General features: G+C 38.3%; 1 protein-coding gene across 5 annotated transcripts in view; it reads right to left on the reverse strand.

Moving 5' to 3' along the window:
• Window positions 1-18,177, reverse strand: part of unc5a (unc-5 netrin receptor A) — a 607,644-nt gene extending 589,467 nt beyond the window's left edge. For all 5 annotated transcript variants that reach the window (XM_073067589.1, XM_073067590.1, XM_073067588.1 and 2 more), the window contains exon 1: window positions 17,791-18,177. In XM_073067589.1, coding sequence (XP_072923690.1) covers window positions 17,791-18,010 — 220 coding nt within the window. In that variant the 5' untranslated portion in view covers window positions 18,011-18,177. The remainder of the gene's footprint in view (window positions 1-17,790) is intronic.
• Between the last annotated feature and the right edge of the window lie 9,387 nt (window positions 18,178-27,564).

Raw genomic sequence — 27,564 nt, forward strand, 5'->3', positions numbered from 1 at the left:
TGTATACACAGATAAAATCATTGCTCAGTGCAATAAGCTATAAGGTAAAACACTAACAATTTAGAATGAAGTGTTAATCATACCAAAAAGGTGCAGGTAAATGATGAAGTTCAGGATAAAAATGAGGAAATTGTGAGGCCAAGATTCAATATTATTGTCAAGAGCTACATAGAAGAGTATGATAACAGTAGGATGGGGACTGTCCTTGAATCTGGTGGTATGTGCTTTCAGACTTTTGTATCAATGGGAGAGGGGAGAAGAGAGAATGCAAGGATGGCTGGGGTCTTTGATCATGTTGGCTGCGTTACTGAGGCAGGGAGAAGTGTAAGTAAAGTACCTAAAGGGGAAGCTAGTTTGTGCGATTTGCTGAGCTGTGTCCACAACTTTCTGCAATTTCTTGCGATCACGTGCGGAGCAAATGCCATACCAAACAGTGATGCATCCAAATGGAATGCTTTCTATGGTGCATCAATAAAAATTGGCAAGAGTCGACAGAGAAATACTAAATTTCTTTAGTATCGTGAGGAAATAGAGGTGTTGGTGATCTTTCTTGGCTGTGACAGTTTGGTTGAACCAGGACAAGCCAAGTTTCATAAAGCTGAAAGTATTTTGTGCTTTGCTGATGTTCTGATTCAAACCATTCTTTTTAAGTAAATAATGATTTGGTTTACAGTTCTTTATTAAAATTTACAAGATAAATTATCAATTTCTTCAATTAAAGTCCAAGGCTCCTATTACAGTACAATAAAAAGGCAAAGAAAAATAATTTGTACTTTATTTAATACCTATTTCAGGCTACTTGTTAATTAATTCCATTAATACCAAATTTTATTGCATTGCCATTTCTTTCAGCAGCCTTGTATTAATTTTATGCAGACTGTCTTCATTTAAGTGTTACCCAACCTTTTCTAGCTTGTCCTTTTTATCCATTTGTTTCGTGTTCATTTGTTTGGCACTTCATCTTTCTATGTGGTCTTGCTGTGTCCTCCTGTGGTAAACTATGTATACCTGTCTGGACACGCCCCTCTGCTGACTGCTCCTGTGGCTCCTCCCACAGACCCCTATATAAACGCGATTGGGGCACTGCTCGTCCCTCAGTCTTCGAGATGTCGTGCTCCCTTTTCGCTGTTAATGAAAGCCTATCATTCACTTCCAGTCTCCTAGTTATTGATGGTGCATCACCTCCTTTCCAGTGAAGGCAGATACAACATACTCACAGTGGTCCAGCCATCCCTCCTATCACAACAATTCACTCAAATCTGCACATGCACACAATAGTCATTTACTGTGTAACTCTTTATATTGTTAAACAGCTAGCTATGATGCATTTTATTTGCTAATCTATTTCCAAACAACCTCTTTGCCATCCTTTCCTTGTGCCCCATATTTTCTATATTAAGTTGGTTTCTCTATTCCCTTATGTGATTGCATTTCACTTTAGTTTCTAGGTGGTTTATTTCCAGTAAACTGTGATTTCCCCCTTTTCTTATGAGTGTGACCTTTTGTCTGTGGAGCATGTTTTAAATTCATCTAGACTCAAAACGTTCCATATGCTGACTGTACAAGTTCCATTAAAAAAAAGTTGAGGCATCTCAAATTATTCTCCTCAGCACAGATCCAGTCCCAAAACTATCCAAAGCATAATGTCAGCTAGAAATGGCTGTTTTAAAAATAAGTTGAGTTTGTCAGATCCACAAATACACACATACACAGGTGCAATGAAAAAGTTACTTACAGCAGCTTCACGGGCACATCTCACAGAAGCAGCATTCACAAGAAAATTAAACAATTAAAAACAACACAACTAGAACAAAAAACAAGTCCATGTTAGTAAAAAAAGAGTGATCAAAGAGTTCATAGGTGTTCATAAACTGTAATGATTAGGGTTGTGCAAGTTGGTTCAAGAACTGAATGGTAGTAGGGAAAGAGAAGTTCGTGAACCTGGTGTTGTGGAATTTTAGGTTTCTGCACCTCCTGCCCGATGGCAGCAGAAAACCGATGGCATGACCCAGGACGTAGGGATCTTTGATAATGTATGTTGACTTCTTAAGGCAGTGTCTGTTATGTATTGGGCTAGGGTAATTTTACAGTTCTATAAAAACTTGGTTAGCCACGCTGGAATATTGTGTTCCGTTCTGGTTGCCTCTTAAAAAAAATGTAGACGGGGTGCAGAGATTTTCCAGCGCCTTTCTCTTCAGGGTGAAAATTGCTAGTACAAGAGGGTATCATTTTAAGGTGATTGGAGGAAAGTATGGGTGGGAGGGGAAAGTCGGAGATAGTTTTTAAAAAAGCACAGAAGTTGGGTGCGTGGAACTTGCTGCCAGGAGTGATGGTAGAGAAAGAAACATTTTAAGAGGTTCTTAGATAGGCATAGGTAGGCTGGTGGTGTAGTGGCATCGGTGCCGGACTTTGGAGCGAAGGCTCCCGAGTTCGAATCCAGCCGGCTCCTACCCTTGCATGCTTTCCATCCGTGGTGGGTCGAGCATCGAACTAGCAACTCAGCCTCGTAAAAATAAGAAAGCCTGCTAAAAAAAAAACGCTATCACAACGGCGTCCCACTCGGAGTTAAGGGCTTTCTTCTTCTTAGATAGGCATGTAAATGATGTGGGGTTTGGGGGGAGGGAAGTATTAAATTGATCTTGAAGTAGGTTAAAAGGTTAAAACCATACTGTGCTGTATGGTTCTATATTCTCTGTTTTAATACCTATACAATGACTATTATTATTACAAATTAACTTGTCATACTACAAGTAAAATTGAAAAGGAAGATAGTGAAAGTTTAAATTGATTTCTTTTTAAAAGAGCATGTCCTTATCAAAATCTTAACATTATTCTGATATTAAGAGGAAAATTTGACACATTATGATTTCAGCAATACCAGCAATCATAGAAAGAATTCAAATTCCATTAAGGGTAATTTCAGTTGAAAACAGAAAGTGGGACAAAGTACTCCACAGGTTGGCAGCATCTGTGGAAAGAGCAACAGTTAGCATTTCAGTTCATCTTTGATTAGCAGTATTGGTCTGAAATGTTAACCATTTCTTTCTCCACAGTTGATGCCTGAATTGCTGATTATTGCTAAATATTAATTTATAATAAATATTAATTAGTAATATTACTATGTTTTCATTTTCTGATTTATAGTGTCTGCAGTTTTATGGCATTAGGCATTAAAAATAAATTGATTTTACCTTAGAAGGACTGAGATTGCTAACTGTAAAATTCATAACCTTTTCACTAATCTACTAGAGTAGAGGGAAAAAAATTATCTGAATGACAGAAAGTTCTACTCCCATTGTAAGCAACTAATATTGTGAATGTATCAGTAATAAATGCAAATTTGCATGCTGACAATACATAACATAAACTGTATCTATAGAGAGATGGCCCTTAGAAGAAGTAGAGTTGCAAGAAGTAGGAAAAGGCTACAAAAACATTTCTAAAGACTTGAGTGTTCATCAGCCCACAGTAAGATAAATTGTCTACAAATGGAGGAAACTCAGTACTGTTGCTACTTTCCCTAGGAGTGGGCTTCCTGCAAAGATCACACCAAGAGCATAACATGGAATACTGAAGGAAATGAAAAAGAAGCCATGGGTAACAGCAAAAGACCTGTAGAAATCTCTAAGATTTGCTAAAGTCTTTGTTCATGTGTCCACTATAAGAAAAACACTGAACAAGAATGGTGCTCATGGAAGGACACCATGGAGAAAACCACTTCTCTCTAAAAAAACATTGCTGCATGTCTCAAGTTTGTAAAAGACCACCTGGATGTTCTACAATGCTTTGTGGACAGGTGAGACAAAAGTTGAACTTCTTGGCAAAAATGCATATTGCTATGCTTGGAGGAAAAAGTGCACTGCACACCAACACCAAATCCTCATTCCAACTGTGAAGCTTGGTGGAAGCAGCATCGTGGTTTGGGACTGCTTTGCTGCCGTAAGGCCTGGAGAGCTTGAAATTGTTGAGGGAACATTGAATTCAAAATTGTATCAAGACATTTTACCTGAGAATGTCATGTTAGCAACCCTTCACTTGAAGCTAAATCGAAGTTAGATCAAGCATTAAGACAATGATCTGAAATACAAGAATAAATCAGCAACAGAATGTATTAAAAAGAAGAAAATTTACATTTTGGAATGGCTCAGTAAAAGTCCTGATCTAAATCCTATAGAAATATTGTGGAAAGACCTGAAGCAAGCAGTTCATACAAGGAAACCCATCAACATCCCACAGTTGAAGAAGTATTGTAAGGATGAATGGCCTAAGATTCCTCCAAGTTAATGTGCAGGACTGATCAACATTTGAAACATTTGGTTGAAAGTTATTGCTCGACAAGGGGATCACACCAGTTACTGAAAGCAAAGATTCACATACTTTTTCCAACAAATACATGTAATATTGGATCATTTTTCTCATTAAATAAATTAACAAGTATAATGTTTTGTGTTATTTATTTAATTGGGTTCGCTATCCAGTTTTAGAACTTATGTGAAGATCTGATCACATTTTAGTACATATTTATGCAGAAGTAGAGAAAATTCTACAGCGTTTACAAACTTTCTAGCACCACTGTATGCACATACTACTGTAGCAAGAAATGCTTTCATCCCTTTTGCTTTACTTTCTAGTTGCAGTCTAGAGCCAGTCTCTCGAGTTCATTTATTATTTACAAACTGTGTCAGTGAATACGAAGGAAATACATTAAATTATCGGTTTTGTAAAAGGCAAAATGTCAGAGTGACAAAAACATGACAGGCTATCATTTACTAATCAAGTTCAAATGTCCTTATATTTACCTTCTCACCTTCAGTTTATTTTTCCTGAATGTTTTATCATAACATGCCAGACCAATGTGTGAAATGAAAGGAAGCTAAACACACACATTTAAACTACTGGTTATGGTGTAAGTGCAGAAGTCACCGGTGCCTCTCACTAATATTCAAGCTGTGTTGAAGGTAGAGCAGCCACTCTTGAGCAAATTACCTTAATATCGCATATACATAGAGAATGGAACCTCTTCTGAGCTTCCAAGATGAAAGGTGTTCCAAAATCTTTTGATAAGCACAAGTTCACAATTCATTGTTTTATACTGGATGATGCAGTTGTTAATTCAATTTTGAACCAGTCAGGTACCGGTTACATAAATTGTGCAAATGGTTCCCTTGAGTCCTGCTGCCAAGTGAAAATACAACTAGGACTGCCTGCTTCAAACTGCTTCTGTTCCATATGAATCAGACCAAGCTGACTGTAAATAGCACAAGCAAAATCAACACTAGAGTGTCACAATACACATCTGGAGATTTTAATTCATACCATACAAGGTAAATTCTGATGCAGTGACAGTGTTGAATTAGAAAAAGATTCAGTTCAAATTCAATAAAAATCTGATTTTAATACCTTCCATTATAAACTCCACATAAAGTTAATACCAATATACAGTAATTGCACTTTTTGAGAACTATATAGCCAATAACTTATCTGTATTGGTACAGCTGATCATTGTCTAAGAAAACACTAGCATATAGAACCAATTAGATATTGCATGGATATAATGAAGGAATAGGGGAAATTATGCTATTCCTAATGTAGTTAAGTCTTTTCCCCAAAAGAAACTACAATGCTTTACAGCAGGGTATGTGAAATTAAAATGTTGACTGTACTTTCTTCCATAAATGCTGCCTGGCCTGATGAGTTCCTCCGGCATTGTGTGTGTGTGTTACCAAGTGCTTTGTTACATTATATATTTTTTTCTTTTAACTGACGTATTATTCTGAGTTTTATTTCTTGAGCACTCCTGCTGTCCTTTGTATTCTATAGCTGAATGGAATTTAGTCATAAAACCAGAAAATCACCCATCTTCCAGTATATTGTTACCAAAAGATCAAATAGTTGCAGCCTCAATACATTACTCTAAATCTATTAAGATTGTTAAGCTGATGGAAATGTGGCTAGTAAGGACTTCTGACCATGGAACTGTGAGTCATTCAACCAAAGTTTGAAGTGACCCAAAGCAAAAGCAGTCTTATTTCGCATCTCAACGTCAAACATTGACACTTACTGTAATTTCTACACAGCAAGTTAGACATCATCCAGGAGGAGGCTTTAAAATTGATATGGAGAATGCAATAATATTAAAGAGAAGTGACAGTGAGCTATTGACTACTAGCAGCATAAAGCAGTAAGAAGAAATCCACTAGCCCCATTTCATGAGCTACAAGGACAATTTCAACCCCAAGGAAATAAGATTAAGTCATTCACACTCAGAGCTTCAACCTTATTTTCGTTCATAGAACCCGAACTGTTCACAAAAGTAGTTTTAGATACCTTTGCTTCTCAAGTACCATAATTCTTTTAAGCGATTTGATGCCACTGGGAATAGCATTCAACATTCTCACTTTACTATGTGCAAGGAAACGTTGGGATTATTTTATGATTGGCGTTGTTTTATTTGTTTTTAAATTGGAAGAGTTACTGCCTAACTTAATGGTTTCACTTCATCATCTAGGGCACCTCAATTAAATAAATGCATTTACAGAACACTACTCAATTTGCAATTACCCTTATTTTTAAACTTCACATTATGAATACAAACAATAGTTTATTTTATTATTTTGCCCCGCCCACCCAAACTTTGATCTACTTTAAAAACACTTGAAAACCTTCAACTACTCTTTACCAATTGTTACTAACTTGGATATAAAAGCATAAATCAGCTACTTAGGACCCTGGTCAGACCCCAATTGGAATACTGTGCTCAGTTCTGGTCGCCTCACTAAATGAAGGATGTGGAAGCCATAGAAAGGGTGCAGAGGAGATTTACAAGGATGTTGCCTGGATTGGGGAGTATGCTTTATGCAAATAGGTTGAGTGAACTCGGCCTTTTCTCCTTGGAGTGAAGGAGGATGAGAGGTGACCTGATAGAGATGTATAAGATGATGAGAGGCATTGATGGTGTGGATAGTCAGAGGCTTTTTCCCAGGGCTGAATTGGTTGCCACAAGAGGACGCAGGTTTAAGGTGCTGGGGAGTAGGTACAAAGGAGATGCCAGGGGTAAGTTTTTCACTCAGAGAGTGGTGAGTGTGTGGAATGGGCTGCCAGCAACAGTGGTGGAGGCGGATTCGATAGGGTCTTTTAAGAGGATTTTAGATAGGTACATGGAGCTTAGTAAAATGGAGGGCTATAGGTAAACCTAGTAATTTCTAAGGTAGAGACATGTTCGGCACAACTTTGTGGGCCGAAGGGCCTGTATTGTGCTGTAGGTTTTCTATGTTTCTATGTTTCTAAGTCGAAGTTGATCAACTGGTATAATAAAATTTATTTTCAGCTGTTAATAATTTTTACTTTTATCAAATTGCACCTTGCATTTTAGCTGGTTAATGAATCTATTCCCTCAGCTGTACTTTAGACGCGACATCCTGTTAACAATTAAATATGCACATTGTGTGATACTTGTTATTCATTTCACCATGAAATCCGATTGATTATAAGAACAATATTGAGATGTTCTATCTGTTCTACATTACTACAATGTAACTACTGCTTAACCACTTTTTAAAAAGTCAGCAAACACCAGTTTTTCTCCTAGCCGCCTGTCTTTACCAGCTGGAATCTCTATTTATAAATTGCTCTCCACTGCATCAGGTTTGGGCTTCAATATTTCAGTGAACACATAATGCCAAAGAAGTGCATGCTGCTAGTCGGAATAAAGATCCTAATCCCACTGGCCTCAATGCACGTTTCTGCTTTGGGGGAAATGTGAAGGGTTGAAAGAGTAGATGGCAGCAAAATTTGCCCAAAGCTAAACTAAAAAGAATGATCTCTGATTAAGAAAGAGACAATATGCAGAGGAGAAAATAGCAAAAAGAGCTTCAAAAGTCTTTGAAATATGCTAGTGAGGCAAAAGTGTGTTCACAAAACAAACAACTTCATACATCTCCCTTAACATAAAGTGTATGCTGTCTAGTGTAGGGAAGTAGCAAGGACAGCCAGCAACATCGCTAAAATAGCAAAAGCTTCTCTGCTATAAAAAATGTTAATTACTTTATCAAGATACAAAAAGCTAACAAAATGCACTAGCAGCTTGTAAACTCTCAAAGGAAAAGCAAAACCAACTGTCCTCTGCATTAAGCTTCAGCATCTTCAGAGTATCTAAGTAGAGGCAAATCCATGCAACGTCTCAGACTTGAATTCCTCATCTCTCCCCACACCATCTCATTTATGTTTTGAAACTCCTTCTCTATTGTTCAAACATCAGAAGAGATCCTTTATTTCACAACTCTGAACTTGGCCTTTCACTCTAGATAGGTTAATGCCTATGCAGTTATCTCACGTTTATGAATTCTTTGGATTATAGAGAAAGCAGATGACTTCAAACAATTAATCCAGTAGAAGGACAAGTTCATGGGCAACAACCTCTTTGAACATATAGCAGATGGAGAAGGTGAAGGTCCTGACCTTTAGTTGGTTAATGATGACTAAGTGAATATATTAAAATATTTACAGAATTAAAAGACTGCATGCTTAGAGATGGTTGCCAAAACTACAATATATGATGAGGAGAGTAGTAAGTGACAGCAAAATTCTGTTAACACATTTTTCTCCTTTCATCTTCTCATAGCCATCAAATGACTCCATACAAGTATAACCTCCAGACTCTTTCCACATCTGGCAGGTGCAATAACATTTCATCCTACCCATTGCTTTCATTTTCACCAGCCCAGATGGCAGTGCAGATCAAAAAAAAAATCACTGAGCAACTCTCAAATCACAAGGCAAGTAATAATTAAATATATGCAAGTTAAGCCTGACTTTGTCAAGCAAAGCTCAAGAAAACATCAGTAGTAAGTTGCTAAAGCTGCATCTAATATTAGAAGTCACCTCACATGAAAACGTGGATATTGACAGATTACTAAACTTGTGGGAAGTGTTACACAGACTTTCTTAGTTAGATTGGCTGTTAGGAAAATCTAGCAGTCTCCTACAGACCCGGAAAGATTCTCTTTATTGCACTGAATTGGCATCTGAAAGTTTCAACAGTGTGTTTCTTAGCTACGAGCCGATGGTATTACAGTAAAGATTCTAGCATGGATGAAGCAGTAACTGTTTGGCAGGAGGCAAAGAGTGGAAATAAAGGAAACCTTTTCTGGCTGGCTGCCAGTGACGGGTGGTGTTCCACAGGGGTCTGTGTTGGAACCGATTCTTTTTACATTATATGTCAATAATTTGGAAGATGGAATTGCTGGCTTTGTTGCAATGTTTGCAGACGGTATAAAGATAGGTGGGAGGGCAGGTATTTTTGAGGAAGTAGAGAGGCTACAGAAGCACTGATTAAGAGAATGGGCAAGGAAATGGCAGACAGAATACAGGATTGGGAAGTGTAAGGTTATGCACTTTGGTAGAAGGAATGAAAGGTTGACTATTTTCTAAATGGAGAGAAAATACAAAAAAAGAGTTGCAAGGGGACTTGGAAGTTGTTGTGCAGGATTCCCTAAAGGTTAATTTGCAGATTGAGTCTGTGGTGATGAAAGCAAATGCAATGTTAGCATTTATTTCAAGAGGACTAGAATATAAAATCAAGGATGTAATGTTGAGACTTTTCAAAGCACTGGTGAGACTTCACTTGGTGTATAGTGAGCTGGTTTGGGCCACTTACCTTGGAAAGGATGTGCTGAAATTGGAGAGGGTTCAAATAGAATGTTCACAAAATGATTCCAGGTTTGAATGGCTTATTATATGAAGAGTGTCTGACAACTCTGGGCCTGTATTCACTAGAATTCAGAAGAATGAGGGCTACCTCATTGAAGCTACCAAATGGTGAAAGGCCTTGATAGATTGAATGTGGAGAGGATGTTTCGTATGGTGGAACAATCTAAGACCGGAGGACACAGCCTCAGAATAGAGTAACATACTTTTAGAACAGAGATGAGGAGTAATTTCACTAGAGTGCAGTCAGAAGAGGCCATGGGAAGGAAAACTCCAAGGTATTGTACAAGTATGTGAAGAGAAAGAGGATAAGACATAAGAGAAAAAGGACCAATCAAGTGGGACAGCAGAAAAGTCTGTATGGAACGGGAAGAGATAGTGAAGGTACTTAATGAATACTTCGCTTCAGTATTCACTACGGAAAAGGACCTTGGCAATTGTAGGATGACTTATGGCAGACTGTAAAGCTTGAACATATAGACATTAAGAAAGAGGATGTGCTGGAGCTTTTGGAAAGCATCAAATTGGATGAGTCACTGGGACTGGATGAAATGTACCCCAGGCTACTGTGGAAGGCAAGGGAGGAGATTGCAGAGCCTCTGGCAATCATCCTTGCATTATCAATGCAGACGGGATAGGTCCCAGAGGATTGGAGGGTTGCAAATGTTGTTTCCTTATTCAGGAAAGGAAGTAGAGATAGCCAGGAAATCATAGGGCAATGTGTCTTACTTCAGTGGTTGGTAAGTTGATGGAGAATATCCTGAGAGGCAGGATTTATGAACATTTGGAGAGGTATAATATGATTAAGAATAGTCAAGGGCAGGTCATGCCTTCTGAGCCTGATTGAATTCTTTGAGGATGTGAATAAACACATTTGATGAAGGTAGAGCAGTAGATGTAGTGTATATGGATTTCAGCAAGGCTTTTGATAAGGTACCGCATGCATGGCTTATTGAGAAAGTAAGGAGGCATGCGATCCAAGGGGACCTTGCTTTGTGGATCCAAAATTGGCTTGTCCACAGAAGGCAAAGTGTGGTTGTAGATGGGTCAAATTCTGCATGGAGGTCGGTGACCAGTGGTGTGCCTCAGGGATCTGTTCTGGGACCCCTTCTTCTCATGATTTTTATAAATTACCTGGATGAGGAATTGGAGGGATGGGTTAGTAAATTTGCTGATGACACAAAGGATGGGGGTGTTGTGGATAGCGTGGAGGGCTGTCAGAGGTTACAGCAGGACATTGATAGAATGCAAAACTGGGCTGAAAAGTGGCAGATGGAGTTCAACCTAGATAAGTGTGAAGTGGTTCATTTTGGTAGGTCAAATATTATGGCAGAATATAGTGTTAATAAGACTCTTGGCAGTGTGAAGGATCAGTGGGATCTTGGGGTTCGAGTCCATAGGACGCTCAAATCTGCTACACAGGTTGACTCTGTGGTTAAGAAGGCATACGGTGCATAGGCCTTCATCAACCATGGGATTGAGTTCAAGAGCTGATGGGTAATGCTGCAGCTATACAGGACCCTGGTCAGATCCCACTTGGAGTACTGTGCTCAGTTCTGGTCAGCTCACTACAGAAAGGATGTGGAAACTATAGAAATTGTGCAGAGGAGATTTACAAAGATGCGATGATGTTGCCTGGATTAGGGAGCATGCCTTATGAGAATAGGTGGTGTGAGCTTGGCCTTTTCTCCTTGGATCGATGGAGGATGAGAGGTGATATGATAGAGATGTATAAGTTGAGAGGCTTTGATCGTGTGGATAGTCAAAGGCTTTTTCCCAGGGCTCACATGGCTAGCACGAGAGGACACAGTTTTAAGGTGCCTGGAAGAAGGTACAGAGGAGATGTCAGGGGTAAGTTTAAAAAAAAAACGCAGAGAGTGGTGAGAGCTTGGAATGGGCTGCTAGCAATGGTGATGGAGGCGAATACAATAGGATCTTTTAAGAGACTCCTGGATAGGTACATGGAGCTTAGAAAATAGAGGGCTATGGGTAACCACAGGTAATTTCTGAAGTAAGTACATGTTTGGCACAGCATTGTGGGCCTAAGGGCCTGTATTGTGCTGTAGGTTTTCTATGTTTAGTGTAGTGTGTAAAAATCCTAGGACATCAGCAGTTTCTGAGAAACCTAAACTATCTTGTCTGGCAATAACAATCATTCCACAATACTTTAGATCAGATTTTGTTCCCATTCTAATATTTGGTCTGAATAACAGCTGACCTTGTGACCATGTCTCCATGTGTTTATGCATTGAGTTGTTACCTCATGATTGGCTGTTAAGATATTTACATTAATAAGGTGTTCAGATGTACCTAATAAAGTGGTCACTGGGTGTTTTACTTTGAACTTTCACCTGCTGTGTTCCTCCAGCATTTAGTGTTGCTGTTGATATTTCATTCACCTTCAATATTTTTGTATGCATCTTCAGGAAGCAGACATGTGCACCAATGATCTGCAGCACTTCCCATGGCCCTACCATTTGCTATACTTGTTCTACCCTTATTGGCCCTCCCAAACACCATAATGTAATGTCTCTGTGTGGCTAACCAAATACTCATTTCAGTGTATTATCTCCCATCTTGGAAATATTGGAATGTAATCCAGTATAAAATATCCTCCAAAGCTTTAAACTATTTATTAAAATACAATTATTTCTCATAGTTGAATGATTCTGAAATTACGCTGCAAGTTTTCATTGAAGAGAAAAAAAACTATGGTATTTTCTTTCAGACCTTGAATGTTGAAATACGATCTCTGACTTTCTCCAAGCAAGAAAATACACAAAGTAGGCAATCCAAAAAAACATGAAACTTCAGAAAGAAATGTAAACAAAAACATAATTGCTATAAAGTAGCCTGTGATATGCATTGCCTCATGCAATTTGGGGATTTATCAGAAGAGAAACATGAACATAATAGCATCGTGTTAAACAGAAGGCTGCCTCTTTAGTAGATGAAATTGAAGAGCAGAACCAATTTGTGTGAAAGGAAACTTTTCTTCCAGAATTAGCCTGTTTCAAATGTTAGTGAATGGTGATAATTATGCAAAGCAAGTGTAATCCCAAGTTATTATAAACCAAACAAAAAGAGTACCTAACTCTTCCAAAGACCAACCTGTTTGCAATTCCAGTTAAAAAAAATTACAGCTTAGTAATCAAGCAACCTTGATGTCCAATCTATATCCATTGATATAGTTGTGTGGATCATATGGAGTAATATAGGTGATGCTATTCTGAAGACAAAGGTCAGTTTTGCAAAAGAACCTGAGAGAATGAAACATTCCAATAAAGATGGTCACCATTTGCACATAATTTCAGTACAGTTTTGCTATAAATGTGTTACATAATTTTTAAATCTGAATAACTAGCAAATCTGATAAGTGCACATCTACATGAAATGCTAACCTAAGAAGGCAGTATCCATTATCAGGGTTTCCCGTCACCCAGGTCACACTCTCGTCTTGCTGCTGCCATCAGCTAGAAGATACAAGAGCCTCAGGACTCACATCATCAGGTTCAAGAACAGCTACTACCCCTCAACCATCAGACACTTGAATAAAATTGTACAAGGCATTGGTGAGGCCAGATTTGGAGTATTGTGTACAGTTCTGGTCACTGAATTATAGGAAAGATGTCAACAAAATAGAGAGAGTACAGAGGAGAGTTACTAGAATGTTACCTGTGTTTCAGCACCTAAGTTACAGAGAAAGGTTGAACAAGTTAGGTCTTTATTCTTTGGAGCGTAGAAGGTTGAGGGGGAACTTGATCGAGGTATTTAAAATTATGAAGGGGATAGATAGAGTTGACGTGGATAGGCTTCCTCCATTGAGAGTAGGGGAGATTGAGAGTTGAGATTTAAGGGGCAAAAGTTTAGAGGTAACACAAGGGGGAACTTCTTTACTCAGAGAGTGGTAGCTGTGTGGAACAAGCTTCTAGTAGAAGTAGTAGAGGCAGGTTCGATTTTGTCATTAAAAAAAAAATTTGGATAGGTATATGACAGGAAAGGAATGGAGGGTTATAGGCTGAGTGCAGGTAGGTGGGACTAGGTGAGAGTAAGCATTTGGCGTGGACTAGAAGGGCCGAGATGGCCTGTTTCCGTGCTGCAAATGTTATATGATTATAAATGTTGATAACTACACTCACTTGCCCCATCATTGAAATGTCCCTGCAACCAATGATCACACTTTAAGGACTATTTATTTCATTTGTGCTATTTATTTACATTAGCATTTGCACAATTTGCCATCTTCAGCACTCTGGTTGATCTTTCACTCATCCTGTTATAGTTACTAGTTTATAGATTTACTGAGTATGCCTACAGGAAAATGAATCTCAGGGCTGTATATGTTGTATACGTACTTTGAAAATAAAATTTACTTTGAACTTTGCTCCAGCAGGCTGGGTATTGGTTAATTGTTAAATCAGGTCCATATAAATACTCAAGCATATAGGAACTTTTACCAAACTCCTTTAAAATGACACAAAAACAAAACATAAATTTATGCAAGGTTATACAGGACCAAAATTCAATGAAGGATATACAAAGGATCTCAGGTTAATTTGCTTACGGCAGTTTAAAAGTAACTTAATGCAGACGAGGTGGTGGTTGTAGTCACAACTACAGAAAAATTCACACATTCAATTTTATGGTCTTGCTACAAATATCAAGAGGGTAATTTTTATTCCAAGGCAATAAATAAATTGTTTTTCCTCACACAGTTGTAGTCTTTTGTATTTCTGTCCTTCATTTCATTACTCTTAATAAATACATAATTGCTAAAAACATTCACAAAGCAGGTATTAGATTACCACATCTTCCCTAGGTAAAGATCAAGTAACAAAATGATGAAGCTATTAAAAATGTCTCAAAAAACTATTGATTCTTGATGGATAAATGCGCAGTGTGGCAAGACTTTGAACTTACAGATAGAAAGAAAGATTTATGTTAGAATCCAAGTTAGACTTTTACAGTAGTTGGGATGAATAGTGTTAGCAAAATTTGTATATTCCACCCATTAATAACAATTCCAATTTGTGTTTTCAAATTCTTATGTGGATCAAACAATCAAATAACTTGTGTTTTGTGATAGCCTATTTTTAAATTTTTAAAAATAGTCTTAACATGGTTATTTTTGCTTAAACAGAAAAAAACCCAGTAAATTGTGTTGTGATGCAACTGATAAAAACGTTACCTAAAAAAACACTAACAAGGTAGCAAGAAAACAGCTGTGATGGATATTACAACATGCTATTGAACATAATAGGAACAATGCTGAGTTTAAAGTGTCATTGATGTAGTGACCAAAACAGAAGTTCTCTCATGTACTCAAACCGACATTGGTCAGCCTAACATGTTAATCAGTTTGGGCAAGGCTTAAATATGAAACAGCCTGCTTACATTGAATTTAAACAAGGTCGTATCCTGCAGCTAAGTTTCTAGTTTGACACCGAAACACGTAAATAATTCATAACAACGGAGAACATTAATAATTATGGATTGGGGTCAAAGGTAATTAATACAATACTTTATTTCAAAAATGGAGTCAAGACATAAAATGGTCAATCTCATCCAAGCTGGCAACTCAAAAAGTAAATGGGTTCACTTCAGTAGAAGATATGCACATTCTTATTTCTTTCATGTTGTTTTACTCAGCTACGATACTTCAACCACAGTTTACAAGCATTGTGAACACCTGCATTTGTTAATACAACTTAAAGAATGAAGTGCCAGAAGCCCAATCAAGTTTAACATCACTGGCATATGCTGTGAAATGTGTTGTTTTGCGGCAGCAAAATATTGCGGTACATAATGAACTATAAATAACAATAATTATATATATTAACTTTAAAAAGCTAGTGCACAGAGATGGGGACATTGAGGAAGTGTTCATGGGTTCATTGTCCATTCAGAAATCAGACGGCGCAGGGGAAGGAGCTGTTCCTGGAGCATTGAGTGTGTGTCTTCAGGCTCCTGTGTCTCCTCACTAAATGTAGCAATGAGAGGAGGACGTGTCCGGGGTGATGTGGGTCCTAAATGATGGATGCCGCCTTTTTGAAGTATCACCTTTTGAATGTGTCCTTGATGCGGAGATGTGTCCATGATGGAGTTGGCTGAGTTTACAACTTTCTGCAGCTTTTTCCAGTCCTGTGCAGTGGCCCCTCCATACCAGACGGCGATGCCAACAAGCAACAGCACGCCTACGGTGTTTAGGTATTAAATTGAACTAAAGTTTTTTTTTCCCACTTTTACCGTTCCAACCGATCCTTCGAGATAATGCTCCCTTGTAAAACCCTACATGATAAGCAATTTTATTTTTGAATAGACCAAACTGGACAAAGACATTGGGGACCTAATATCAAGAACAGTTAATTAAGAGGGCAGGACCTCCCGGGTAATGGAGTTTAATGAGAGTAATGGCGAATGTATAGACTGCTTAACGTTTATCCACAGTTTCGGTGAAGGGGGTGAAACTGCTAGTGCAAGGAATGGGGAATGAATCCATCGGACAGCAGACCAGCTTTCCGGAAGACCTGTCATCATCTCTGGGAAACGGCGATCATTTTCATGTCAATATATACCCCAACCCCGTAATAAGTTTAGAAAACTCCTACACCGTTGGTGTATTGAAACAGTGGAGATTTCGCCGGCAAACCTCCTGCAGCCCCAAGTCCCTTGTCAAGCCCCGCTTTCACTCAAGGCCGCACAGTATACAACCGACAACACTCCTGCTCTGCGTTCAGCCAACGATTTAACTTATTTAAGACCATGGTCAAAGGCACATGCCACCTCAGAACGTGGCCGCTCTGCCCACCACATGTGAATATAACTAGACAGGGAAAATTCACTGCCTCTCCCTCTTACAGGCGCCGGGTGCACGTCCCAGTAGGGTCCCCACACACGCCATTCTAAATTCTCCGAGATACTGTAATCGTCCTCTCCACAATTACCGAACTCCCCCTTCGGGCATCGGCCCAGGTAAGCGCCCTCTCTCCCAATGACGAGCCCGGCAGGACACATCTTCGAGCCCTCCCATTCAACATTCGCTGAAGTCTCACGTTCCCGTTCTTCCACCTCTCACTCCCACAGGTACACGTCCTCCCTACCTTCATGAGTATTTACCTGGACACTGCGAACACCATACTCGTTCACCATTAGGCGTTTAATAATATTACGAAGTCTGAGCGCATGTATAAAGGACCATAAAAGAAAGACACAATTACTTCATATTTTAATATTCCCCGAGCAAACTTCAACTGGCTTCACCATCCATTCTGCAGCTCAGCGTGATCCCACTCACCTCCAAAACACCTACATCTTCCTTAAATTATGTGAAAGACTACGACGGAAGCCAAGCCCTAGTGCAGACCAATAAATAATAGATAAATCAACCATTTGTTCAACCTTCATAATACATTTCACGCATCAGCACTGTTGCGGTCAAGTGACCCTGAACACCGCTTACGAGCGAATTGTTTTCCCATTGCTCATCCCAATTCAGATGAAAAAGTTTATTAACAAAAATACAAGCATGAATATTACTGGGTAAAAGGAGATATCATTAAATTGCATCATTACTCTACAATTAGCCGTGTTTATTCGGTTTCAATGTTCGACTGATATCACGGTCCCAAATTTATGCTCAGCATAAAGACAAATGACTGTTACATCAAGTTCACAAGCTTTAATGAAAAAAGCCCGAATAAAAAAATCTTAAATAAGCTCCTTTAATATATTACAGCAGTGGGGAGTTGCGAGATTTAACAGGCCCTAATACACCGTTTAACTTCTTCCGAAAGTTGCCAATGATATATTTCATTAAGAAAGGCAAATCGGATTTGGGATTGGCCCATGCCCTAAAAACAGCCGGTTACCTCGACGGATATTGACCCATAACAAGAGCAAAAGAAATACGCCTAAAAGGAAAATACACCATTAACCACATATGATAACATAAAGAAGAGAGATTTCTTCTATAACTAGACAACAACGTTGAGGAGTGCGCGGTCAGGACTCCCGTTGAATATTCTAATGCAAAGTTACCTTTCCTCCTTCAAGCGAAATCCAGCAGCATTTTCTTTGTTTCCTTACCTTGACAGGCGATTTGCAAACACAGAAGTGCGGATGAAATTATAAAGTTTAGCATTCCCAAGCTGCTGCATAAAACCCGAAGCAATAGCATTCCGTTTGAGTGATCTATTTGTGACCAGCGCTCCACTATTTGAACTGCACTCTCGTGTTGAGAGTAATTTCTGGACAATCTCGGCAAATCAAACTGTCCTGCCCAGCTCCACACGACCAGGCAACACATATGCACAAGGCATTGCAGTACGTTCAGCTGCTGCTCAGAACAGCAGGGGTTTAACCGAGCGGCTTTATGCGAGAGTAATAAACGTCTATTTACATCGGGTAAAAACAAGTTCGAGTTACTGCTCGGCACTCTTTCACACTCATCTGTGTTCTATTCGTAGATCGTACGTTTGCGTTTATTAGATACCACGACAGTTTAGGTTCATTGCGGAGCTATTAGCGAGGTATCTTGCAAAACATGGAACAGATCAACGGGAACGTGGTTTAAAGACGGCACTGACAAAGATTTGCTGGCTTTTGATGGCTAATCCTTTATTTCTACCACCGACTTCCGTAGTTTGCATAATTGTTTCAAAATGTGTCAGAAACTTGTGTTATATTTTTGTGTTGTGTTGATGGCAATGGGAATATCAGTTACGATTTACAGGTTACTGTGACTGGAAGTAACTTACACCTTCCTGCTGTTTAATATTTACCACAATACTTTTGTTATTAGAAACAGAAGATTTTATAATAGGCACTAAATTAGTATCAGCAATATGGTTAAAATTAGCCACTTTAAAAAGAGATGCCTTATGAATTTTGAGCTTGTGGCCTCGCTGTCACCAGAAATTACCAGTCTTATTTCATTCGCTGGTTTAAGTAACACGTTGGCATAGCACGGAAAATCAGCTTCACCGTAATCCAAACTATTTGTTGTGTGGATTATGCTTTTTTTTTAATCGTCAGTAGAACCGCAATAACAACGAAGAAGCCACAAGGGTTTTTTTTGGGGTTTTGACAGGCTATGGCTGATTGTCCAATTCACAGCCAACGAGAGAAATAATTGATCAACTTGCAGTTTCACGATGGATCAAAGCAAGATTGCCACAGATGATACTCTGAAACAAAAATGGTTTCAAACTATATCTGAAAACTAACATTTATCAGACGGAATTAAGCAGCTATAATTTTCAAATGGTCAGATGTAACTACTTGGTAACGTGGACAGTTATCATTTCCACTGTAGCTTAGAACTCAGCGTTTTACTTTTGTACAAGGGAAGGGAAAATGGATAAGGGTAATCGGAAACACGGGGCAATATTTTTATACAAGAGATATCGATTACAAGTCAATCCTAAATAGTAGTAAACAATTCAATGTTTCTGGTGATCATAACAGTTTAAGAACGCTAATTTACTGAAATTACATTAAGAAACAGATACAGTGCTAGTGACCTCTGAGACCCGGCTCTGGAAGTAGCCTGAAGAAATTCGACTAAAAAAGAGCTCCAGTTAAATAAAAATTCTAAGGTTTGCAAATAAAGTTCTGGATTAATTGCTATTTTAGATACTGTCTGCTGGATTTGCAAATAGGTTGGAACACCAATAACATGTCCTCAATATTCTATGGAGGAGTATTAAGCACAAGGATTGGTTTGAACTGACTAAAGGTCAAACTAGAACTTCGGCAATTCTTTACACGCCCTTATGCTCTAAGCTGATATTCAAGTGACACAAAGGAAAGTCCCACAAATTAAATTTAAGTGCCACAGAGACCTTTATTAATGGAGGTGGATGAAATAAGATTGATGACCAGATCAATGGGAGAATTCCCTTTGTTCTGTGAACAGGTCCTTGAATGGATCTGAAGAGGGCACTTCTGTTTACCACTTACTTGAAGATGTATCCTGTTCTAGTGGTGCAGACGCCATGATAAAGTCTATACGGAGGTGTTGTGACATAAAGTTGGCTCATGAGAAAAATTCAAACAATTGAATAAGTCCACAGATAGCCATAACTGCTTTTCGGAGCCTTACACGTGTAAAAGTGGTGTTTACAAATAACTATTGAATAATACAACAAAAATTCCAAGAACTTATACAATCACTCCATTATTAAGCACATTATAGAAATATATTTATGTCGAAAATAGAACAGTTATTCATGTAAACAAATGTGAGCTAAATTGTTAGTCTATAATATATGGCATGTCCTAAAACACTCAGAGACCAAATATCATCATTTTAAAAATATTTATTATTTGATCATATTACAAATAAACAGCTTTATGGCAAAACACTTAGTTAACAATAACATCTACAGTATATAATTCATTATCAATTTGTTATAAAATGGGCAATTACAGTAATAGAGCACAATGTATCACTAATTTACATGGACAAAGGGACAAATATTACTTAATCTATTAATCAGTCAGTTTTAATATATTGCAGTGTCTAGGCTTCTTTCACACTACATTAAATTAATTGCAAATGAAACCAAAATAATTTTGGATAAACCGAAACAGATTAGCATCAGGAGTTGCAATGAGATCCCAAGGGGAAAGAAAAGGATAATTAATTTGATATGTAAAGTTAATAAATGCATTATTTTATATAAATGTTATGCATATTTTAGCATAATTCAAATAAAATGGTTTGTACTAGTTGCTGTACAATGTGTAGTTATGTTAAAAACTCCAAAACCATAACACTGTTAAACATTTGCCAATAATGCATATGATGAATTTGAAACAATGATGTCCCCAGGGATAATGTTACAAGCAGAATCTTTTCTAAATGCAGCAGCACACCTTCAGAGTGCTAGGAGGATTAGGATTCTGTTTGTGAGCAAACTATTTAAATTTACCATCTTGTAAAACAAACTAAAAGAAAGAACTGGAGAAGCAGTACTGAACTTCCCTGCAATCTTGTGCCAGTCACAAGTACAAAACAATATTTTAAATAGAGCATTGGTTTCTACCAATATCCTCAATGCTGAAAACATTAATGTGGCATGGTAAAGCTATAGCCAAGATAAAATCCATTACTTTGAAGAAGCTCTTTAAAATAGATGTTATGTCTTTCTCTTTTCCTTCTTTACCCATACATAGAATACTTTCCAGGTTTCCATGTCTAAGTTAACGATACCTTGTGTCATGAAAGTTTTTCCATTAATTACAATCTCTAGCAAGATGGAAAAATACTGTATTCCAAATAATTAATCGGACAGGATGGGAAGGGGATGCTGAGATTAGTTTTTTTTTTAATAATGACTTAGCTGATTCTAACTTGTTCAAAAGGTTTGTGAGACAGAGGAGTTCGAAAGTGAATTGATGGACAATTAGAAAGAGTCATTTGGGTTGAGAGGGGAGTAGTATTCATTGTCTGTCTTATAACTCAGATGTGAAGAACTCATAATTAACATGCTATACTTCGACTACTGACAAATGTCAATGGTCCCATCTTAGATGTGATAAATAGTGTCCATATAGCAATACCAAAAATGTGCAGGCACTTTTTGAACATAAATCCAGTGTAAATCAGCATCTTTAGAAAGTGATTCATGAAATTTGAGTAAGAGTTATGACTTTACACCCACAGATTTTGAGCTAAAATTATGGCCAATTGTAAGTTCCTAAAAGATGTCTGGACCTCCGTGTGGATATGGTGATATTTTCTCGTGTAAGCACCTGAAAGAGAATGGTTAGATGGTGTCATAGGGTGCTTCACAGATTCCTGTGATGGATAGCGAACTCATCTTCGAGAATCTGTGCCAGCCTAGACCAAGTGATGGAACGGGGTGCCTGTTTAGTTCAATGGAAAGGAACTTCTGCAAGAAACCTGGCAAAATGGAACAGCCAGCGCCTCTTCCCCAGGGCACCACTGCTCAATACAAGAGGACATAGCTTTAAGGTAAGGGGTGGGAAGTTCAAGGGAGATATTAGAGGAAGGTTTTTCACTCAGAGAGTGGTTGGTGCGTGGAATGCACTGCCTGAGTCAGTGGTGGAGGCTGATACAATAGTGAAACTTAAGAGACTACTAGACAGGTATAAGGAGGAATTTAAGGTGGGGGGTTATATGGGAGGTAGGGTTTAAGGGTGGGCACAACATTGTAGGCCGAAGGGCCTGTACTGTACTGTACTATTCTATGTTTTATGTAAAATATAATTTAACACATTCCTTTTAATTGATAGATAGATAGATAGATACTTTATTCATCCCCATGGGGAAATTCAACTTTTTTCCAATGTCCCATACACTTGTTGTAGCAAAACTAATTACATATAATACTTAACTCAGTAAAAAATATGATATGCATCTAAATCACTATCTCAAAAAGCATTAATAATAGCTTTTAAAAAGTTCTTAAGTCCTGGCAGTTGAATTGTAAAGCCTAATGGCATTGGGGAGTATTGACCTCTTCATCCTGTCTGAGGAGCATTGCATCGATAGTAACCTGTCGCTGATTGATTAATTTAGCAGAGATTTTGATTGTTGCTTCATATCTCAATCAGTCAGCTATGCCGTGATGAGTGGTGGGGTGGAGATATCTCTAAAACAAAGGAGGTGCAAGGCACTCCTTCTCTCTGCAGGCCTGAAAGTCACCCTTGGACAAGGTATAGCACCTGCTCAACATTCCCCCCCCCCCCAAATAAGGGTATGTGAAGCCATGGGAGCAAGTGGTGGATTGACATATGAGTAGCTAGTGCATATCAGAAATAATTGGTTATGGGACCACTGACAATAGGCAGATGATCCCTGAAGTGCATTGATAATGGCTGGGGTTACCCATCTTATGAAGACACCACCCAGAAGAAGGCAATGGCAGACCAATTCAGTAGAAAATTTTACCAAGAACAATCATGGCCATAGACCACGGTCTCCCACGTCCTACAACATGGCACATAATGATGATGATGCTGTGATACATTTTCAGCATTTCTGTTGGCACGATTCGTAGGTCCCAGTCACATGGTGCAAATGACAATATGTCTGAGATCTGGGCCTTATTGATCAGGATTAGGATTACTCTGTTAGGGAGGACACCATCATACAGATTTGTGGTGGAACGCAGCAGGCCAGGCAGCGTCTATAGGAAAAGTACAGTGGATGATTTGGGCCGAGACCCCTCGTCAGGACTAAGGGTCTCAGCCAGAAACGTCAACTGTACTTCTTCCTCTAGCTGCTGCCTGGCCTGCTGCGTTCCACCAGCATTTTGTGTGTGTTGTTTGAATTTCCAGCATCTGCAGATTTCCTCATGTTTGCGATCATACAGATTTAGCAGGATAGCAGCATCAAGCATGTGAGATTTGTTAATTCTAGGCCAGGTAATTCAAAATCCTTGTAGTTCATGGCTGGAACCCCAGTTTAAAGCTGAACCATTCCTTTGGCAATGTATCATTCTCTGTGTAGGGTGGGATTCCAAAAAGATTGTGTTGTCATGTTGGAGCTCATAATTGAAAATGGTTCTGTTGCAGTGGACTATGCAGTGAGGAGCCCTAAACTGAGAACATTTCACACTGACGTGTTCATTGAAGACCAGCACACTCAGCTGTAGGTATTGTGTTCCAGTGTAGAGAAACGACTTTGAGATTCTCTTCTTCACACTGGGAAAATTCAGGTACTTTACAAGAGTATCTCAGGAACAAACGCTATTTTCCCCCATTGCAGAACTAGTGCATGGAGTTGAATGCAGCTAAATTCTACAAGGTAGGCAGGTTATAGAGGAGAAGACAAAATATCCATCAATGAGCATTTTTCATCTGAAGACATTTCCTGAGGGTGTAATAAAGGCAGAAACATTATTCAAGAAATATCTTAATAAGTTCCTGAATTGCCAATACACAGAAGAACATGGACCAAATGCTGGTAAATGGAATTAGTAACAATAAGTACTCGATGGCCAATGTGGAGATGGTGAGCTGTTTTGTCCAATGTGACACTCTGACTCTGTTACCTGTTTTAATACTCTCAAAGAAACCAGTCTTGGTGTCAACTTGCAGCAAAACATATTGTAATATATTTTATCAGGGTACTTCACATTACCAAAATCTGTTATTATAGCAAGCAAATGATATAGCAAAATGAAATTATTGTAGCTTGGAGATGAACTATTGACTTCAGAAGAAACTGCAGATACTAACATTTGGAGTCAAAAAACAAACTGCTGGATGCATCTAACAAGTCAAGTAGCATCTGTGGGGGAAGGGACTTGTTGACATTTCAGAGTGACAACCTGCACCAATATTGGAAGTGGTTGAGGCCTGTTGATAAGATATTTAGAGAATACATTTCTATTTTTGATTATGAATGGTATCCATAAACAAAGTGATATTGCCTTGAGTTCTTTCGTCTGACTTGTACTTCACAGACTTTTAATTTTTATGTAGTAGATCTGAGTTCATGTGTATTTTAGTTAGGTGCAAAGTTGAAGGTGAATAGTTTCCTGTCTCAATTGATAGGTAAACAAAAGGTTTTAATTATGAAATTATTAACCTCCACTTTAAAATAAAGACCAGATAATTAGTGAAGCAGTTAATAATTTTTTTGTATTCAAAAATATATCTTCAATATTTTAATCCTTTAAGGAGGGACAGATTTTAAAAATACTAGAACTGGTTCCAGTAAATTGGAGAGGCACCAGCAAGCTGCAAAGCAAAACAAATTTATGTCTTGTTCTGTAGAAAGGGCAGTAGAGTAAGTCTTTCATTTTCAGTACTAGACTTGCCTCAGCTGTAATTTACTTGCCTAGGTCAGTAGTTCATAGATTCATGCCCCACTTAAAGCAAGAGCACATAAGCTATTCTGGCATTTTAGTGTTTTACCAAGGGAGTGCTGCACGATCTGAGTTATGCTTTGGACATATCATTAAATCAGGCTTCTCAGGTGAATGAACAGTTTAAAGTAGCAGAAGGTGTTCTATCAGTATCCTGGACAATATTTATCAGTCAACCGATACTGCCAAAACAGGTTATTTGTGGGTTCTCGCTAAGCACTAATGGCTTCTGTATCCTTTATATGAAAATATTCAGAATCTTTCATTCTACCTAAAGGCCTATGAGCCTTCTTGAAGTCATAAAAAGCATGGTATAGGGATAAATACACAACCCTTTATTCTTAAAATTATGAGATTCTCTGTGGGCAACTGTCTACAAACAAAAGTTTGATTGATTGAACTCCAGAGGTCTCATCATTGTGATAGATCTGCATTTTTGTTTACTGGGAAATGAAGTGAGTTATGAATTAAACCAAGGTCTTGCCCAACTCTGTCCTCTTTCAGAGAGAGACTAGAGGAAGATGTCTAACTCCAGAGCATTAGAGAGTTTAGTTTCCCCTAGAGGACATAGGACAGCAGGACTCTAATGAGTCACAATTATAATGAATATCAAACATCCATCAAACATTTACTGATGTATTCCCCATCATTTCTATGTTCTTTTTATTGGTGAATCGCATGATTGTGTAATTAAAAGACCACCATCAATATAATAATAAAAAACTGATAAAGGGTAACTTATAGTGTTATTAGAAACTGCAGACCAGATTTAGGTTTTATGCCACACACCGATCCAAACACAAAATTACTAGATACTCCCATGAAAGTAATTCACACTCCTTACAATTCACAATGCTCCTTTCCTGTACAACATCTTGCTACAGTTTGTTCTGACCCAGGTATTACAATGGAGAACCCTTACTCCACATACTGGCTACTGCAATATTACAAGTAAATTCACATAATTTTATTCTCTTTATGGAAGCACTGCCAAGGCAAGTTCCACCTTTGAACCATCGATGTTTTACATGAAATATCTTGAAAATTGAAAGCATATAATTTCCACAGAGATCCAACAATTTTCTTTCATTTTTTTTGTTATTGTATAAGTGAGGAAAAGAACTATGTAGCTTAGATATCTTTAAAAATAACACCGGTTTTAGTTGTTACGGAAATGCAGATTCTGCATCTGAGAGGGATAAGGAACAAGGGACTGCTTTATTTTGTCACTGTCCTGGCCTAGTTTGTTATGATGAAAGGTTAGTCATTTGTGTTGTCAATTACTATTACTACACAAAATTCAGTACTTAGCCTTTCATCATGGGTAGAAATATCTCCAGGTCCTGCTTCTAACTTTCACTCTGAACCAAAAGAACAAACACCTCAATTCCTGCAAAAGCCATCTCCTCACAATAACCTCACAATCAATGCATGAAATCATAAATTGTTATCTTTCCTCTACATAACTAATTACAAACGTTTGTACTATTACAAAGTATCATTGCAAGCTAAACCAACATTCAGGCTGTAGGGTTAATGTAAAAATGCTCAATTTATACTATAGATGTAATATAAATATATCCTTACTAGGCAACTCAAGTAAACTCTAGTTTATTATGGATGGCTTAAGGCATTCAGTATTATGGGAAAGAAAAGTTTAATCCTTTATAGTGTAGGTGGATGATTTTAAAACCATATTATCTTGTGTCCACGGAGTCTATCATGACAGAAAATTGAAATACAGCATTATCAATCTTCCTTAATTTGACTATAATTCCATAATAAACAACAGTGATATGTGTGTATGTTTTAAAATAGCTCTTTTCTTAGGCAATCGCTTAGGGTTCGGAATCACTTACTTCCACACTGCTGCTCCGAGTTCTGTTGAATTGAAGAACCCTATGTGTGATTAGAAGACTGCCAGTAAATGGAGAGATACTGTGTGATAGATGTTTTGCTTTGGATAATCTGTGCCCTCTGCTTCCAATCTAGAGACTTCAAGTGCTTATTGCTTTGCCAGATGTTCCTTCGCCGCTTTGAATAACCAGAGACCAGGGATTCCCGTGAATTTGCAAGCTTCAATATTGAGAACATCCTGGAAATATTTTATCAAATTTTCTGTTAAACACTTGCCGTAGCAGAGCTCTGAATGCTTATTTCAGGAGTCTAATCTCAGGTTACATGTGATGTGGATAATCTAACTCATTGAGCACAATCGGAGCTTGGTGCTTGGTCTGGATCTCCTATCCGGATGATAGATTTGGAGAATAATGAGAGCCCACACTCTGAAGCAGACCGTATGCTAACAATTACTGTTGCTTAGTAGACCAGAGTCTGAGGCATAGCGGCAGCCTCAAAGTAAGATTGGAACCCACAAGACAGCAAGAATATGTAAATAATAGAATAAATTAATCGTAAGTGTAAATAGTTCTGGGATTGGGAAGACTCCTATACTTATATATAAAAAAAGTATTCAATCATGCAAAGGCTGGAGTACAATAAAAATCTCATGACCAGATGGGGTGTAGGGCATGGATATGTATGCGTGTGTGTGAGCATGCAGAGTGGTAAATTGGAACGATCAATGTATATAGCTAAGGACCATGATGTGTGGATTCTTCAGTGCTGTCAAAACTAACTATGGCTTACACAGTAAGGACACAAACCATGAAGAGCCAAGCGTAAAGGAATCTGTTCAAGGGCAGACACCCAGTCAGCACCCAGTGGAAAGTTCCCCTCAAAGATATATTACCCACCAGTTTCCATCTGCCAATCACCTGCACAATACAACTCTGGGTTTTCCTATTCCCTACCCCAGCTAGTTCCATTTTCCTATCTTTCGTCCCTTATCACTGTTCCTCTTATCACTTTCCTTGCTTATCAGGATCCTGCTTCTGCAGCCTCAAGGATTTCCTCAGCTGAGCCACTGTATTTGATGTGTCTGCCCTTTGGTACATGATTCAGAATAGTCTCAGTTCTGCCTCAACTCAGCAAGTGACTGAAATAAAAAACTTCC

Source organism: Hemitrygon akajei, chromosome 15 (genome assembly GCF_048418815.1).
Source record: "Hemitrygon akajei chromosome 15, sHemAka1.3, whole genome shotgun sequence".
In the NCBI taxonomy this organism is placed as follows: Eukaryota; Metazoa; Chordata; class Chondrichthyes; order Myliobatiformes; family Dasyatidae; genus Hemitrygon; species Hemitrygon akajei.